This window comes from Tribolium castaneum, chromosome 6 (assembly GCF_031307605.1).
Source record: "Tribolium castaneum strain GA2 chromosome 6, icTriCast1.1, whole genome shotgun sequence".
Taxonomy (NCBI): Eukaryota; Metazoa; Arthropoda; class Insecta; order Coleoptera; family Tenebrionidae; genus Tribolium; species Tribolium castaneum.
In genome coordinates, this window is record NC_087399.1 from 1,588,909 (window position 1) to 1,606,552 (window position 17,644).

At 33.1% G+C, this 17,644-nt stretch overlaps 2 protein-coding genes across 4 annotated transcripts; both read right to left on the reverse strand.

The window, feature by feature from the left end:
• Nucleotides 1–367: 367 nt before the first annotated feature.
• On the reverse strand, nt 368–10,709 carry LOC654910 (G protein-activated inward rectifier potassium channel 3). Of its 3 annotated transcripts, none has more exons than XM_064357391.1 (5): nt 10,180–10,708; nt 3,905–4,269; nt 3,328–3,848; nt 913–1,072; nt 368–686 (listed from the first exon to the last, which is right to left on the reverse strand). In XM_064357391.1, the coding sequence occupies exons 1-5, from the start codon at nt 10,392–10,394 to the stop codon at nt 535–537; spliced, it is 1,413 nt and encodes a 470-aa protein (XP_064213461.1). In that variant the 5' UTR covers nt 10,395–10,708; the 3' UTR covers nt 368–534. The 3 variants fall into 3 exon arrangements, with proteins under 3 accessions (XP_064213461.1, XP_064213462.1, XP_064213463.1); XM_064357392.1 differs by lacking the exon at nt 10,180–10,708 and adding an exon at nt 7,048–7,484; XM_064357393.1 differs by having other exon boundaries at nt 544–859; nt 10,180–10,709.
• A 3,766-nt stretch (nt 10,710–14,475) lies between these two features.
• Nucleotides 14,476–16,194, reverse strand: LOC663056 (G protein-activated inward rectifier potassium channel 3). Its single transcript, XM_008199105.3, has 3 exons — nt 15,939–16,194; nt 14,847–15,895; nt 14,476–14,800 (listed from the first exon to the last, which is right to left on the reverse strand). The coding sequence occupies exons 1-3, from the start codon at nt 16,022–16,024 to the stop codon at nt 14,625–14,627; spliced, it is 1,311 nt and encodes a 436-aa protein (XP_008197327.1). The 5' UTR covers nt 16,025–16,194; the 3' UTR covers nt 14,476–14,624.
• Nucleotides 16,195–17,644: the final 1,450 nt, after the last annotated feature.

The following is a 17,644-nucleotide window of genomic DNA, read 5'->3' on the forward strand; positions in this document are numbered from 1 at the left end:
CAAAAATAATGTAATTTTTAACATCACTGTAAAATTTCTGTCTTTTTATTTTGCGTAACGACAAATATATGGTATGTACAAACTTTTTAAGAAAAAACTCAAACTTCTAAATAAACTGAAATTTTTATTTTTTGTGTGCTAAAACCTTCAAAAAAAAATTAACAAAATTTAGTAAATTTTGATTTTGAATTTTGCGAAATAAGTGAGTTTCTGACTGAAATTGCAAAAAACCTTGAAAAAATTGCGATAAAATGCTTGAAAACAATGCAAATTTTAAGAAATTTATTTCAGTTTAAAAAACGTCAAGTAGTTTAATTTTAAGATGTTTGATTTTTCGAATTTTTGTCGAGGAATGAAATAAAACAGATTTTTCTTTTTAAAATTCTTTATTTATGCGATTTTTCCGTTTTCACATTTTTACAGTTAATGTGGCAACTAATAAAAACTAAAAAATCAAAGGTACAGAATAAATAACACTCGAGACGTGATTTGACAAACTTATGCAAGCAATAAGTTAACAAATCTTTTAATAAATTACACGTAACTGGCATTGACTCCTCCCAACAAATCCTCGTCATATCCCTCATACGAATAATTAGTCCTTGCTGGACCTTCGTCCCTATTAATCGGTGGAGGCGGTCTCAAAACCCGATCCTCCACCCTCTTATCAGGCAATCCCTTCGGCTCTAAAATTGCACAACATTGACATAATAAATATCTACTTTTGGCTTGTAAAAAATACACAAATATCACAACAGCGAACGAAACACGAACACTAATAATCAATCAATTAGTATTAGAGAAATTGCACAAAAGCGCTAAACTGGAATGTTTTCTATTGGATCACAATCTCCAGAATCTGGAATTGAGTTAGTGAGGTGTACTAGTACCACTCCATGGGAAGTGGCTTACCAGGTACGTCTTGTAACTTGTAAAACTCGGCGAGTTCGGCCCCCGAACACAAGGGGGTGTCGACTGGATAGGTGTTATCGAATTTCGAGTAATTCACTTCGTAGCCTTGACGGTCTTTGTTGTACGAGACGACAGGCTCGAAGCGGTGGCCCCACAAAATCTAAAACAAGGAAAAACTAAAAAATTATTTCTCCATTTAAATCGTGTGAAGCAAATCAATATGATCGAACGAGACGTGAGTGAAAATAGCAGTTCGTCTTTTGAGAGTAAAAATAATTTGATAAATTTACTGGACATATTAGCAATATGCATAAAATTAGAAGCATTATCGGCCATTGTGTGAAAATTTAATTCAACAAAAAAAATCATAACTCAAAAACTAAAAGTCGTAGAGCAATGCGGTTTGTTCCATTGGATTCAGCGGCTCATTTTCTGTATTATACCAACTTTTCATGAGATTTAAAATTTTCAATTTTTTTGCTCAAATTTCCTGAGTAATACACTTACTTACCTTCAAAGAGGTGAAAAAAAAAATTTTTTAAACTAACTCCAGCAAATTTTTATGGACTTCTATATGGCTTAGCAACCCACTAAAGTTGTTAAAAGTCCACAAAAAGTCCATTTGATCGATTTTTTGATGTTTAATTTTTTCAATTTTCGTGGCAAATTTTGTCGCTTTTGGGTGCCCGGAACATTTCTCGAGCAATAGCTCCGGAACTATTAGAGATAACCCCATGAAGTGTATTATCGTTGGAAAGCTTTTTGCATTTTCTATTTTTTTCAAAAAAGATTATTGTTCTCCAACTAATAGTTTTCGAGCAAATTGCTGCTAAATGCAAAAATTGGTAAAATGTTAAAAAATTCATAACTAAAATACTATTGGGAATTTGGCAATTTTCTCGATGCCAATCGATTCCCCGGATCATTTTGCATAGGTGTGGATCAAAACAGTTTCACTTTTTAGAATAGTTTAGCCGTAAATGAGAAAATAAAAAAAATTAAAAAAAAGTTAACACCCCCCCCTTAAAATTGGTCAATTTTTAAAGTGTCTCAAAATCAAATGAAACCTATTCTATCTTATAGGTTTTGATGTGCTCTTTACGATGGAACAAACCGTTTTCTTCTAGCTCTTTTAGTTTGGCCGTAATCGGCGTTTGAAAATTGAAAATTTTTTTGCGAGATATCGCCTTGAGTCCTATGCCATTTTGAAGAGTTTTTTATTCCGGTTATCCTCCATTATTCCGTTTCTCGATATCTTTAATAGTTTCGCCGTAATTGGCGATTGAAAATTGAAAAAAAGTGAAAATGGAAACCTTTTTTTGCGTTTTTCTCGGAAACTGTAAGACTTAGAGCAACGAACAAAAAACCATCTGATAGCGCTTAATTTTATCTATTTTTTCGACTAAACCCGGAGCCGCTCCGGGCAACGGTTCCGGCTACAGAAGCGATCAAAGTTTTTCACTAAAAAAATTCATAAAAAAAAAACTAAAAGTCGTAGAGCATTGCGGTTTATTCGATTGAATTCTACGGCTCATTTTACATATTATATCAATTTTTCACAAGAATTAAAAATTTAAAATTTTTTGCCTAAATTTAGGGTGGCCATTTGTCATAGTGAAAAATTTTATTCATTAAAAAAATTCATAACTCGAAAACTAAAAGTCGTAGAGCAGTGCGGTTTGTTCCATTGGATTCAGCGGCTTTTTTTCTTTATTACACTAATTTTTCACGCAATTTAAAAGTTTCGATTTTTTTGCTCAAATTTCCTGAAATACACTGTACCTTCAAAGAGGTGAAAAAAAATTTTTTTTTAACTAACTCCAGCAAATTTTTATGGACTTCTATATGTCTTAACAACCCACTAAAGTTGTTAAAAGTCCACAAAAAGTCCAAATGTTCAATTTTTTGATGTTTAATTTTTTCAATTTTCGTCGCAGTTTTTGTCGGTTTTGGGTACCCGGAACATTTCTCGAGCAATAGCTCCGAAACTATTAGAGATAACCCTATGAAGTGTATTATCGTTGGAAAGCTCTTTGAATTATCTATTTTTCTCAAAAAAGATTATTGTTTTCTGACTAATAGTTTTCGAGCAAATTGCTGATAAATGCAAAAATTGGTAAAATTTTAAAAAATTCATAACTAAAAAACTATTGGGAATTTGGCAATTTTCTCGATGCCAATCGATTTCCCGGATCATTTTGCATAGGTGAGAGATAAAACAATTCCACTTTTTCGAATACTTTAGCCGTAATTGAAAAAATAAAAAAATTTAAAAAAGTTAACAGCTTTTCACGACATTTAAAATTTTGAATTTATTTTCCTTAAAATTGTAAAATTCTCAATAATTTTTTTAGCTACGAATATGAGCTCGACAATTTTTTGACCAAAAATAATCACTTATAAAATTGAACAAACCTCAGTGGCCAAATAACTAGACCTGGCTTGGGTCGTTTGCCCCGTACTTTCGACCGTTCCTTCCAAAATCACCACAATCTCGAACTTATCCTGCAACATATCACTAGCCGAGAGGTGATAAAGCGGCGACTCTTCGTCGATTTTATGTGTGATAGTCATCGGCCAAATGAAGAACAAATTGTTATCACACCCATCAGCTGTGACACTCAGCTCAGTTTGATAATTGCTCAGAACTTCCCCTTCTTTGGTTTTACGCGCCCTTATCAACTGTGCCCTGATACTGGCCCCAATAATGTGGCTTTTCCTCATATCTCCAACCCTAAACATGAGGCACAAATGACCCTCTCTTTGGCAAATCACAGCATTGCGAGAAAAAAGCAAAGTTTGGGTTCGTAACTTCGGGCGTGTCATTTTCGCAAAAACTATCCCCACCATGAAGGCCTGAATCATCATTCCGATGATACTTTGCATTGACATAATAAATATAGCTTCAGGACACTCTTCAGTCGTGGTTCTCACACCTGAAAATTATTCCAAGTTTATGGTAAAAAAATTTAGAAGTCAATTAAATAATGACCATAGCCGATGGTGTGTTGGGTCTCAATACTGAAGAGATAGCACGAGGTGAAGCTGTGGATGTTGAGGACGCACGGGGTCCAGTTGGACTCGGCCTGGTTCATGGGCAAGTGCTCGTCCTCCAGGTCCCCATGTGTGAACATTATCAGCCACCAGATTAAGGCGAAAGCGAGCCAAGACACGAAAAATGCCAACGCGAAAATTATGAGCGTCCAACGCCATTGGATGTCCACAAGGGTTGTGAAAATGTCCTGCAGGAAGCGGAGGCCGCGCTTTGAAATGCGGGATTGTAGAACGTTGCAGTCGCCGTTTTTGAACACGGCTCGACGCCGGATTTTGCGGACGGCTCCAGGGCGGAAGGACTTTCTGGAATTTTTTTAGTTGAATTATTGAGTGAAGAAAAATCGTAAATTGAGCGAGGTTTTTAGTTAATTTCAAAGATGAATTTGGTCACAAAAATAAGAAGCTTTATTTTAACAAAACAGTCGATTTTGTGACCATTTTGACACAAAAAAGCAAATTGGATGTTTAATTACGTTGAAAACTGGATTATTTTTGAGATTAAAAATTATTATTTTTGCAAAATTGCTCTAAAAAAAGCGAAAAATTCATTATTTTAAGTATTCATTAAGCACATTTTTAAACAGAAATCCACTTTTCTCCCGAAATTTTGTTTAAATGTTGACCGAAAATTTGTTAAAAAATCACGCACTTTTATTAGGGTAAACCGTTTATTCTGTTATTTTTAGCGAAAAATTTACTTATATCCTGAAAATAAATCGTGTAATATTGAAATCAATTTAAAATTGACGTTAATTCCGTTACAACAAAAAAATATCAATCTATGTCTAAAGTTTTCGGTCAAGATCTAATAAAAAAATCAACGGCAATATGCGTTTTCATTTTCGTTAAATTTATCTTCTTCTTAAACCAAAAACTTGTACTTATTTCACACAATTTTATAAAAAATTGCCACATTAATAAAAATTTCTAGCCATACCTAATTTAAAAAAATGGAAGCAATTTATTAAGAAAATTTCTGACGGCTGCAGATCGGAATGACTTTCTGAAATACTTGTTGGAATTATTGCGAGCAAAGTGTTTTGCAGAATTAGAAAAATTTACTATTGTATTATTTCAAAAAATATTTTTGTACCCAATGCCTATATTAAAATGAGCGTTATTTTTTTATAAAAACCATTCTCGTTTAGTCAAATAATCAAATCGTTTTTGTAACTTAAAAAAAATCTTAAATAAACCAAAATCGTAAGCTTTTCGGGTAAATTAAAATCCTATTTAATTATGATTGCATTAAAAATTTTGTTATTTTGAAGTTAAAAATTCCATTTATGAGTGAAACTAATATATTTCTATAAAAAGAACAAAAAACCACGTAGTTATAATTAGCTCAGAATTTTTTTTGCCTTTTTTGAACGTATTTTCAAAGGGAAAATCCCTTTTTTCTTCAGAACTTTTGTTCAAATGTATAGACCGTAAAGTTAGTTGTTTATTCCTTTTGTATTTTTCAGGCGTTCTTGGTACGTCTAAAATTAAAAAAATTCTTATTTCTCATAATTTATTTAAAGGAAGACAATAAATAAAACATGTCAGATTTGTCCTCTTACTCCTCTTACTTTTGAGCAAAAAACTCACTTATTTTACGAAATCAAATTCCTTAATTTTTAATAAATTCACGTTAATCTCTCAAAATTAGTGAGTTTTGATTAAACAATAAGCGGACTTTGCAATTTCTAGCCTTAATTTAACAAAATGGAAACGATTTATTAAAAAAATTCCTGGTGTTTTTTTTATTTTAGATTAAAAAAACTGTAAAATAAGCAAAGTTTTTGTGCAGACAATTTGAACAGTGATACAGAAGAATTTATTTCAAGATGTACAATATTTTCCAATCGAGTTTAGTTAAAAGATTTGAAAAAATTCTTAAATGAGCCAATTAAGCTTTCTTTTATTAAACCGCCGATTTTGTGACTATTTCTATTTAAACTTCTCTTTAATTAAGTTGAAAACTGACTTAGCATTTTTGAGATTGAGAAGTTTTTTTTAGAAAAAGGACCAAAAACCATGTAAATGATAAACTCAATTTATTATTTTGCCTTTTCTAAATATTTAATAAGCACATTTTTAAGCAAAAAGTCACTTTTCTTTCAAAATTTCGTTCATATTTAGACCAAAAATTTGTGTATTACAACATTTCTCTATTTTGGCTTTTGTGTTAATTTCAGGCCTTAATTTAACAAAATAAAAAAAATTTTATAAAAAAAATCCGGAAGGAGGCGGTTTAGATAAACTTTCGGAAAGAGATCAAGGTCGGGGGTGTTTGTTTGATTTGTGGGTGATAATTGGTTTGGCACTTAATTATTTGTCAGGTTGTTTGTTAATCGATTGTGATAATTGTGACGTCGACGTTGTGATTTCAATAAGAGCAAATAAATTGCGGTGTTCATTCAAAGATAAAATAAAAATGGTAATTTTGGACGCTTTTTAAACTATTTTTTTAAAACGAGAGAAAAAAATCAAAACAATTAAAGAATAACTTACATTAAACAAACTTTTGCGCAAATTATCGTAAAATTACTATTTTTTTTTAATTTTGTCTCCTATACCGTTTCAGAGTGATTTCGTGATGTTTTAATCAGTTTGAACTAAATAATTGCTTCAAAAATCAAAGACAATGATTTCCTAATGAATTTCTAGATTAGATAAGATAGCAACAAGCTATAAACTTGTCCAGAACACTTCAAAAAATTTAAAAAAAATACCAAAAGTATTTTTAAAATTTAAGCTCACTTTAAAAAATAATCAATAAATTGTTCGATTCAAGAGTCTACTATTTACTTCAAGGAATTTTTTTTGTTCAAAATATTTATAAAATATAAATTAATTAAAAAACTTGTAAAAGTTTTGTGGTTAATAATGCATTGTTATATCACATGACGTGATGGAAACGTCCATTTCAATTTTTGCGCAACAAATTCGAAAAAATCTGTCATTTTATCCAGTTCCACATTTATTTATGACCTTATTAGAGCAAGTGGTGCCATAAATCAAAAATCACTTCAAACACGCTATAAATACCAACAGTCTGAAGACAAATCAAAATCTAATCTAATCTGACACAAATACCTGCTGGGCGTTGGCGAAGTGGGCGTTCTGGGGTAAAAGTAAATCCCCGGAGTCAGTTCCGGGTTCTGGAACTGTCCGGTGGTCGGAATAAGCTGGTTTTTTTCGTTACCATCGGTCGGCGAGTCCATCGTTAAGAGAACTCTTACCACTTAACTGATTATTTAGTTATAGGTAATCCCATTATAAACGCCAGAAGTGTTAAATACTTGGGCAAATTTAAATACAAATGTTTTGATTTACACACACATTTGCCCTCATCAATTAGCGGCAGCGGGCGAATTAATTGTAATTTTTCAAACCGAGCTGCTCCCTATAAGAGAGTGAGTAACGTGATTTGTTATCTTGTTTAGGTTCTCCTATCAGTGTACATCTAGGAGACTGATAGTTCGAAGAGTGCATTTCTTATCTTTCGGGAGAAAACCAAAAATTCCGGGAATGGGGTCTGGGAGAGTTCCCAGAGGAAGAATGCGCACCAACTACACTACCAAATTATCCAATTGGTTTAAGTGAGCAATTGCACTCTCTACAGGGTGTTTGCTCCGAATTAAGTTATTTATTTTTGTAAACGGGTCAAGTACCTTTACGGCACGTGATTGCGTCACGTGAAGAGGTGACCTTTGCTGTTTTTCCAAAAGTGTTCAGGTACAAACAGTGTGATTAAATTATTCGCTGGTATGATTAATTTACGTCATTTGGAAGAGGAAGGCACAGCCTGGTTTTGCAATGTTTTCGTTTAGAATATTTTGTTAAAATCGCGAGATAACGTGACAATGTTTGATCTTGACTTCGTTTACTCTTTCAGGTTGTTCCAGTTATCGGTTGTAAATCTAAACGGTGTGATATGGGACACATTTTTGCATAGAAATAAGCGACAAGTGAGGGAAAGACACTGTTTTACCATGTGTGGTGCCCTGACCATCACCCAATTTTTAAATTATTTTTGAATTTTTATTCAGTTTTTTAAATAAGGTTGCCCTAATTTTGTTTCAGTCCCGAAAAACAAAACAGTCATTAGTTTGTGATCAATGACCTAATTTTTAATTTTTTTAAATGGTAACTGACATTTTTGGTTATTGTTTTAAACAGCACACTCTTTTATTTTTCTGATAATGATAAAAAAAATAATAATTTCATGCAAACAACTTTAACTTTCTATTGTTTTTTGGAAATTAGCATGAAAACAGTTGACTTAATGACAAAAAAAATAATAAAAAATTTATAATTTTTTTAAAAATAATGCCTAAAAAAATAAAGCACCGTGTAAAATTATCGACAACTTTCTTAACTTTTTGATTTGATTTTATTTTTTTTTACTTGTTTTACCATTTTTTTGTAATACTACCAAACAAGATAATAAAGATAACAAACTATCAAAAACCGTAAACATAAAAATAAAATAAACGTGTTCAATTTTTTTTTAAATAATCTATAACAAATACACAGGATTAATAATAAAGAAATTTAAAAAAAAATTGCTAATTTCACGCAAACAACGTGATATTTCTAATATTGCTTTATTTTACAAATAGCAAAAATTTGTTTTATTTTAGCATGAATAAAACACTTACGAAAACTAAAGACAAAAAAATTAACAAAAATAAAAATTCTTAAAGAATGAAGCCTGAACAGAAAAATAAAGCACCTTCTGCAAAAGTATCCACAAAATTTTCCTAACTTTTTTATTTAATTTTATTCTTTTTTTACCACATTTTTTTGAGTTTTTTTTTAATTAATACCAGAAAAAAAATGTATCAAAAACACTAAACATAAATGTCCTTTGACTTTAAAATATATTTTGAATGTTTAATTCATGTCAAAACAAATATAATAATAAAAAAATAAAAAAATAAAATAAAATCTTTTTGATAATTTCACGCAAATTACTTTAAATTTCTATTATTACCTTATTTTCTAAAGAGCAAAGTGCTTATATTATTTTTTTTATTTTAGATAATTAGCATAAAAACACATAACGAAATCTAAAAGTAAAAAAAAATAATTAAAAACCAATAAAATCTTGAAGAATATAAAGCCTGAAAAGAAAAATAAAGCACCTTGTGAAAAAATTATCCACAACTTTTTCAACTTTTTTGTTTATTTTTATCGTTTTTTCTTCCCTTTACCTTATTTCTTTTATTTTTTTAATACTACCAGAAAGTTGTTTGCTTTTTTGAAAAAAGTTAAGAATGAGGTCTTAATTTTGAATTAATGTAAACAATAAAATCGACGTGTTCAAGAATTAAAAAAAAATTATAACAAATATACAGGGTTAAGCAAAAGTAAGAAGTAGAACCAAGCGTTTTGGTCCTAAACTATTTACCTTACGAAAAAACTAATTAGTACACCATCAACTACTTTAAAAATAAAATCATTTAAAAAAAATTTTTCGAAATTCTTTATGGTTTTAGAGTTAGTCAAAAAAATTTTTTTGAGTAACCTCCTACCACGTCGATTTTTATTTGCTAAAAAATTTTGCTCTAAAAACGACTTCTAACTCAATAATATTGTCTTAGTAGTAAGTTATTAAAGTTGCAAAAATTTTTCGAACTTAGCCGAAATGGTAGTATTTAAAAATTTTTAATAACTTAAAAAAACTTAAAAAAAAACACTAGTTCAAAAACAATATTATGGTCTTCCACCAAGAAAATTGCCGTAGTAGTAAATAATTTTTTTTAAAAATAATCACATTTTGAAAGTAATTGACAATATACTACTTATTTTTTTCATAAGGTACATAGTTTAGGCACAAACCGCTTGGTTCCATACCTTTGCCCACCCTGTATGACCATTATGCATTACTTTAAACTCTGATTTTTGTGCGAATATTAGTAAAACTTTTTGTAAAAAGTACTTGTAGTAGTACTAAAGAGCCATTTAAACCATTGTTAGTCAAAAAATATAAAGCTTCAAACACTTGTTTATTGATTCATTTTCTATGTTTACAAAATAATAAATTTATTGACTCTTTTTTCATGAATTCGGAACGGTTTTTTGGTAATTTTGAGTTGAAAACACCAAAAAAAGTTCCAATTTCATAATTAGTTAAATAGAACGTGTGAAAACAACTGTGATAATTTTCAACAAACAAAGAATTTAACTTTATCTCAACAGTCACAAAAAAAGTTTCGTCACCTGGAGCCATCCTGCCTGAACCCTGGCACGTGCGTGAGGGAGCTATTACAGGTTGAGATCCTAGCCAGGCTTGGAACACCCCCCGAAAGCGGGGTAAAACCCCTAGTGAGCAAGGGGGAATCACCCCCAATTTTAAACTTGACATCGTCCGACCTCCCAAACTCGTCTTCCTCCGACTCGTCTATAGTCCCCGGCTTGGCAAAAATCCTGGCCATTTTCGCACTTTATCACTGTTATTTGTACGACAATTAAAATCAGTTGTCATCGCGTTGCTTCACCTGCGTGGAGAGATAACACTTTCTAAATGTAAATCGTCCGTGCGTTTGTCTGAATCGTCTTGGAGTGGAGGAGGGTTTGGTGGTCACGAGCTGTGGTCATCGTGATAGCGGCCAATTAAAGTCGCCAGGAAGCGGATATTTCTTTGCACCAACAATGCAATCACGCTGACAATTTATCAACAGTTCTAATTAGTTACGGTGGCTATTTTTCCAATTTTGATTCGCGATGAAAGAGTCGCGAATTCGTAACGGTGCTAAGGACGAAATAATAGAGCTAATGGACGGAAAGTGCAATTGCGGGCTTATTGGAGTTAAACGTTTCCGGGATTTCTGTTGGTCTTTAAGGAGGAAACGCAAACGAGAATTCGCTACTGGACCTGGTTTTAAACAAATTTATTTTATGGGCGTTTAATCGGCGATAAAATTTTAGTGTTTGTTTTGCTAATTTATGGAAATTAGGCGGGTTTTATGTGCTTGTAAATTAAGCGGGAAACACTTTGGCACCTAATAAAAATTAAAGAGATAGCTGGAGCATAAAATATTGGGACGAATTTATGGCACGCGTATTTTTGGAGAGTGTGGGTTGGGTGAATGAAACTGCAAAAATACAGTTTACAGGTGCGATTTATTACGAGATTTTTGAAGTTTGAAAAAAATTCATAAAAAAAACTAAAAGTCGTAGAGCAATGCGGTTTGTTCCATTGAATTCTACGGCTCATTTTACATATTATATCAATTTTTCACAAGAATTAAAAATTTAAAATTTTTTGCCTAAATTTAGGGTTGCCATTTGTCATAGTGAAAAATTTTATTCATTAAAAAAAATCATAACTCGAAAACTAAAAGTCGTAGAGCAGTGCGGTTTGTTCCATTGGATTCAGCGGTTCATTTTCTGTATTATACGAACTTTTCATTCATGAGATTTAAAATTTTCAATTTTTTTGATCAAATTTCCTGAGTAACACAAGACCGTCACTTTCAAAGAGGTGAAAAAAAAAATTTTTTTAAACTAACTCCAGCAAATTTTTATGGACTTCTATATGTCTTAACAACCCACTAAAGTTGTTAAAAGTCCACAAAAAGTCCATATGTTCAATTTTTTGATGTTTGATTTTTTCAATTTTCGTCGCGATTTTGGTCGATTTCGGGTACCCGGAACATTTCTCGAGCAATAGCTCCGGAACTATTAGAGATAACCCCATGAAGTGTATTATCGTTGGAAAGCTCTTTAAATTATCCATTTTTTTCAAAAAAGATTATTGTTCTCCGACTAATAGTTTTCGAGCAAATTGCTGCTAAATGCAAAAATTGGTAAAATTTTAAAAAATTCATAACTAAAAAACTATTGGGAATTTGGCAATTTTCTCGATGCCAATCGATTCCCCGGATCATTTTGCATTGGTATGGATCAAAACAGTTGCACTTTTTACAATAGTTTAGCCGTAAATGAGAAAATAAAAAAAATTAAAAAAAAGTTAACACCCCCCCCTCAAAATTGGTCAATTTTTAAAGTGTCTCAAAATCAAATGAAACCTATTTTATCTTATAGATTTTGATGTGCTCTTTACGATCGAACAAACCGTTTTCTTCTAGCTCTTTTAGTTTGGCCGTAATCGGCGTTTGAAAATTGAAATTTTTTTTGCGAGATATCGCCTTAAGTCCTATGCCATTTTGTAGAGTTTTTTATTCCGGTTATCCTCCATTTTTCCGTTTCTCGATATCTTTAATAGTTTCGCCGTAATTGGCGATTGAAAATTGAAAAAAAGTGAAAATGGAAACCTTTTTTTGCGTTTTTCTCGGAAACTGTAAGACTTAAAGCAACAAACAAAAAACCATCTGATAGCGCTTAATTTTATCTATTTTTTCGACCAAACCCGGAGCCGCTCCGGGCAACGGTTCCGGCTACAGAGACAATCAAAGTTTTTCACTAAAAAAATTCATAAAAAAAAAACTAAAAGTCGTAGAGCATTGCGGTTTGTTCGGTTGAATTCTACGGCTCATTTTACATATTATATCGATTTTTCACAAGAATTAAAAATTTAAAAATTTTTGCCTAAATTTAGGGTAGCCACTTGTCATAGTGAAAAATTTTATTCATTAAAAAAATTCATAACTCGAAAACTAAAAGTCGTAGAGCAGTGCGGTTTGTTCTATTGGATTCAGCGGCTTTTTTTCTTTATTATACTAATTTTTCACGCAATTTAAAATTTTCATTTTTTTTGCTCAAATTTCCTGAGTACCACACTAGTTACCTTCAAAGAGATGAAAAAAAAATTTTTTTTAAACTCACTCCAGCAAATTTTTATGGACTTCTATATGTCTTAACAACCCACTAAAGTTGTTAAAAGTCCACAAAAAGTCCATATGTTCAATTTTTTGATGTTTGATTTTTTCAGTTTTTGTCGCGATTTTGGTCGATTTCGGGTACCCGGAACATTTCTCGAGCAATAGCTCCGGAACTATTAGAGATAACCCCATGAAGTGTACTATCGTTGGAAAGCTCTTTAAATTATCTATTTTTTTCAAAAAAGATTATTGTTCTCCGACTAATAGTTTTCGAGCAAATTGCTGCTAAATGCAAAAATTGGTAAAATTTTAAAAAATTTATAACTAAAAAACTATTGGGAATTTGGCAATTTTCTCGATGCCAATCGATTCCCCGGATCATTTTGCATAGGTATGGATCAAAACAGTTCCACTTTTTACAAAAGTTTAGCCGTAAATGAGAAAATAAAAAAAATAAAAAAAAGTTAACACCCCCCCCCCCTTAAAATCGTTCAATTTTTAAAGTGTCTCAAAATCAAATGAAACCTACTCTGTCTTATAGATTTTGATGTGCTCTTTACGATCGAACAAACCGTTTTCTTCTAGCTCTTTTAGTTTGGCCGTAATCGGCGTTTGAATATTGAAAATTTTTTTGCGAGATATCGCCTTAAGTCCTATGCCATTTTGTAGAGTTTTTTATTCCGGTTATCCTCCATTTTTCCGTTTCTCGATATCTTTAATAGTTTCGCCGTAATTGGCGATTGAAAATTGAAAAAAAGTGAAAATGGAAACCTTTTTTTGCGTTTTTCTCGGAAACTGTAAGACTTAGAGCAACAAACAAAAAACCATCTGATAGCGCTTAATTTTGTCTATTTTTTCGACCACACCCGGAGCCGCTACGGGCAACGGTTCCGGCTACAGAGGCGATCAAAGTTTTTCACTAAAAAAATTCATAAAAAAAAAACTAAAAGTCGTAGAGCATTGCGATTTGTTCGATTGAATTCTACGGCTCATTTTACATATCATATCGATTTTTCACAAGAATTAAAAATTTTTGCCTAAATTTAGGGTAGCCATTTGTCATAGTGAAAAATTTTATTCATTAAAAAAAATCATAACTCGAAAACTAAAAGTCGTAGAGCAGTGCGGTTTGTTCTATTGGATTCAGCGGCTTTTTTTCTTTATTATACTAATTTTTCACGCAATTTAAAATTTTCAATTTTTTTGCTTAAATTTCCTGAGTTCACTTGTACGTTCAAACAGGTGAAAAAAACTTTTTTTTTAAACTAACTCCAGCAAATTTTATGGACTTTCTACATGTCTTAGCAACCCACAAAAGTTGTAAAAAGTCCACAAAAAGTCCAAATGTTTGATTTTTTCAATTTTCGTCGCAGTTTTTGTCGGTTTTGGGTACCCGGAACTATTAGAGATAACCTCATAAAGTGTATTATCGTTGAAATGCTCTTTAAATTATCTATTTTTTTCAAAAAAGATTATTGTTCTCCGACTAATAGTTTTCGAGAAAATTGCAAATAAAAGCAAAAATTGGTTAAATTTAAAAAAATTCATAACTAAAAAACTATTGGGAATTTGGCAATTTTCTCGATGCCAATCGATTCCCCGGATCATTTTGCAGAGGTATGAATCAAAACAGTTCCACTTTTTCGAATAGTTTAGTCGTAATTGAGAAAATAACAAGAAATAAAAAAATTAACATGATTAAACGTAATTTTCGTAATTAAACGAAAGCACCTCCAAGAAAACTTATTTATTTTCAACCTCCTTCCATAACTGAATACACGAAAAAAAGTGTTGGTATAAATAATTCTCAGTTTTTCTTTTATAAAAGTTTATTTACAAATTTTGTAGCGACTTAGCCTCGCTTAAAACCAAGCAAACAAGTCACACATAACTCGAGGCAATTTGTAGTAATGGGTCCTCATCATATCCCCCATAACGCCCACTCCTCTGCACACTCCTACTCCTGCTCCTGGGGACGGGCGGGGGCGGCGGCGGCCTCGCCAAATCATCGTCATCGTCATCATCAAACGACTGCGGCTCAGGCAATCTCATCGGTTCTACAACATTCCTCACACAAAATTCTTTAACGAAAAATTACCATACCTGGTGGAACTTCCCCTGTTCCTTCAAACGCCGCCAACTCACAGGCCGAACACAGGGGCGTATCCACAGCATAAACACTGTTAAATTTAGCATAATTCACATCATATGCATTTTCGCGCTTCAAATGATCAACAACCGGCTCAAACCTATAGCCCCACAGAACCTCACTCCCCACGTAACTCGTCCTGGCTTGAATCGACTGTCCTGTGCTTTCAACAGTCGCCTCCAAAACGACCAAAACCTCGAACTGTTCCTTCAACATGTCGCTCGCCGACATTTTGTAAAACGGCGACTCGGCGTCCATCTTGTGCACAACCGTCATCGGCCAGAGAAAAAAAATACTGTTATCACCGCCGTCCACACTCAGCTCGATCTCAGTCCGGTAATTGCGGATCATTTCGCCCTCTCTGGTCCTAGTGGGCTTGACGACTTGCGCCCGGATTTCCGCCCCAATCAGGGGGTTTTTCCGCATGTCTCCGACCCGGAACATCAGACACATGGCGCCGTCCTGCCGGCTAACCACCGCATTCTTGGAGAAAAGTATAGTCTGGGTGCGTAATTTAGGCCGAGTCATTTTCGCGAACACAATGCCCAGGAAAAAGGCGTCGATGGTCATGCCGATGATGGCCTGCATTGACATGATGAAAATCGCCTGCGGGCACTCCTCGGTGGTGGTCCTGGACCCGTACCCAATGGTGTACTGGGTCTCAATGCTGAAGAGGTAGCACGAGGTGAAGTTGTGGATGTTGAGGACGCACGGAGTCCAGTTGGACTCGGCCTGGTTTTGGGGGAGGTGCTCGTCCTCCAGGTCCCCATGGGTGAACATAATCAGCCACCAGATCAGCGCGAAGAACAACCAGGAGACGAAATAAGCCAAGGCGAAGATCATCAAACACCACCTCCAGCTGATGTCCACCAAGGAGGTGAAAATGTCGTGCAAGTAGCGGATGCCGAGTCGCGCGAGTCCCTTGTGGTGGATGTTGCAGTCGCCATTTTTGAAGATGGCGCGGTTCCGGTTCTTGCGAGGTTTAACGAAGTTGAAGATTTTTCTACAAGGGGGTTATTGGCGGGTACTGGAATTTAAGGACTAACCTGCCAATTTCCGGAAATCCGGGGTAAAGTGCGGACTGGTGGCCGGTTGTTAGTAGCGATTTGCGGTCACGTGTGTCCGGAAGCATTTTGGTTGAGCGGTGGTTGGGTTTATTGTAAGTTAAGAGAGTTGGGCAAGTGGCTAAATAAGTGAGGAGTAACGTGATTTGTTATCTTGTTTAGGGTAAACAGGTGGTGTTGATTTTGGGTCGTTACCTTGTCTTTGGGTCGTGATTTTATTTAAGACACAATTTTTGTTTATTTTTTCATTGAAAAAAGTTGTTTTTTTTAATATCGCCCTGTATAATTATCTTTTTGTCTTATAGGTAAACAAACCTATCGGTGTAATTTTCTACATCATTATTCTGTATTATACCAACTTTTCACGAGATTTAAAATTTTCAATTTTTTTGCTCAAATTTCCTGAGTAATACACTTACTTACCTTCAAAGAGGTGAAAAAAAAAATTTATTTCAAACTAACTCCAGCAATTTTTTATGGACTTCTACATGTCTTAACAACCCACTAAAGTTGTTAAAAGTCCACAAAAAGTCCAAATGTTCGATTTTTTGATGTTTGATTTTTTCAATTTTCGTCGCAATTTTTGTCGGTTTTGGGTACCCGGAACATTTCTCGAGCAATAGCTCTGGAACTATTAGAGATAACCCCATGAAGTGTATTATCGTTGGAAAACTTTTTTAAATATCTATTTTGTTCAAAAAAGATTATTGTTCTCCGACTAATAGTTTTCGAGCAAACTGCTGATAAATGCAAAAATTGGTAAAATTTTAAAAAATTCATAACTAAAAAACTGTTGGGAATTTGTCAATTTTCTCGATGCCAATCGATTTCCCGGATCATTTTGCATAGGTATGGATCACAACAGTTTCACTTTTTAGAATAGTTTAGCCGTAAATGAGAAAATAAAAAAAAAATTAAAAAAAAGTTAACACCCCCCCTTAAAATCGGTCAATTTTTGAAGTGGCTCAAAATCAAATAAAACCTATTCTGTCTTATAGACTTTGATGTGCTCTTTCCGATGGAACAAACCGTTTTCTTCTAGCTCTTTTAGTTTGGCCGTAATCGGCGTTTGAAAATTGAAAAATTTTTGCGAGATATCGCCTTGAGTCCTATGCCATTTTGTAGAGTTTTTTATTCCGGTAATCCTCCATTTTTCCGTTTCTCGATATCTTTAATAGTTTCGCCGTAATTGGCTATTGAAAATTGAAAAAAAGTGAAAATGGAAACCTTTTTTTGCGTTTTTCTCGGAAACTGTAAGACTTAGAGCAAAAAACAAAAAACCATACGATAGCGCTTAATTTTATCTATTTTTTGGACCAAACCCGGAGCCGCTCCGGGCAACGGTTCCGGCTACAGAGGCCACCAAAGTTTTTCAATAAAAAAATTCATAAAAAAAAAACTAAATGTCGTAGAGCATTGCCGTTTGTTCGATTGAATTCTACGGCTCATTCTACATATTATATCAATTTTTTACAAGAATTAAAAATTTTAATTTTTTTGCCTAAATTTAGGGTAGCCATTTGTCATGGTGAAAAATTTTATTCATTAAAAAAATTCATAACTCGAAAACTAAAAGTCGTAGAGCAGTGCGGTTTGTTCCATTGGATTCAGCGGTTTTTTTTCTTTATTATACTATTTTTTCACGCAATTTAAAATTTTCAATTTTTTTGCTCAAATTTCCTGAGAAA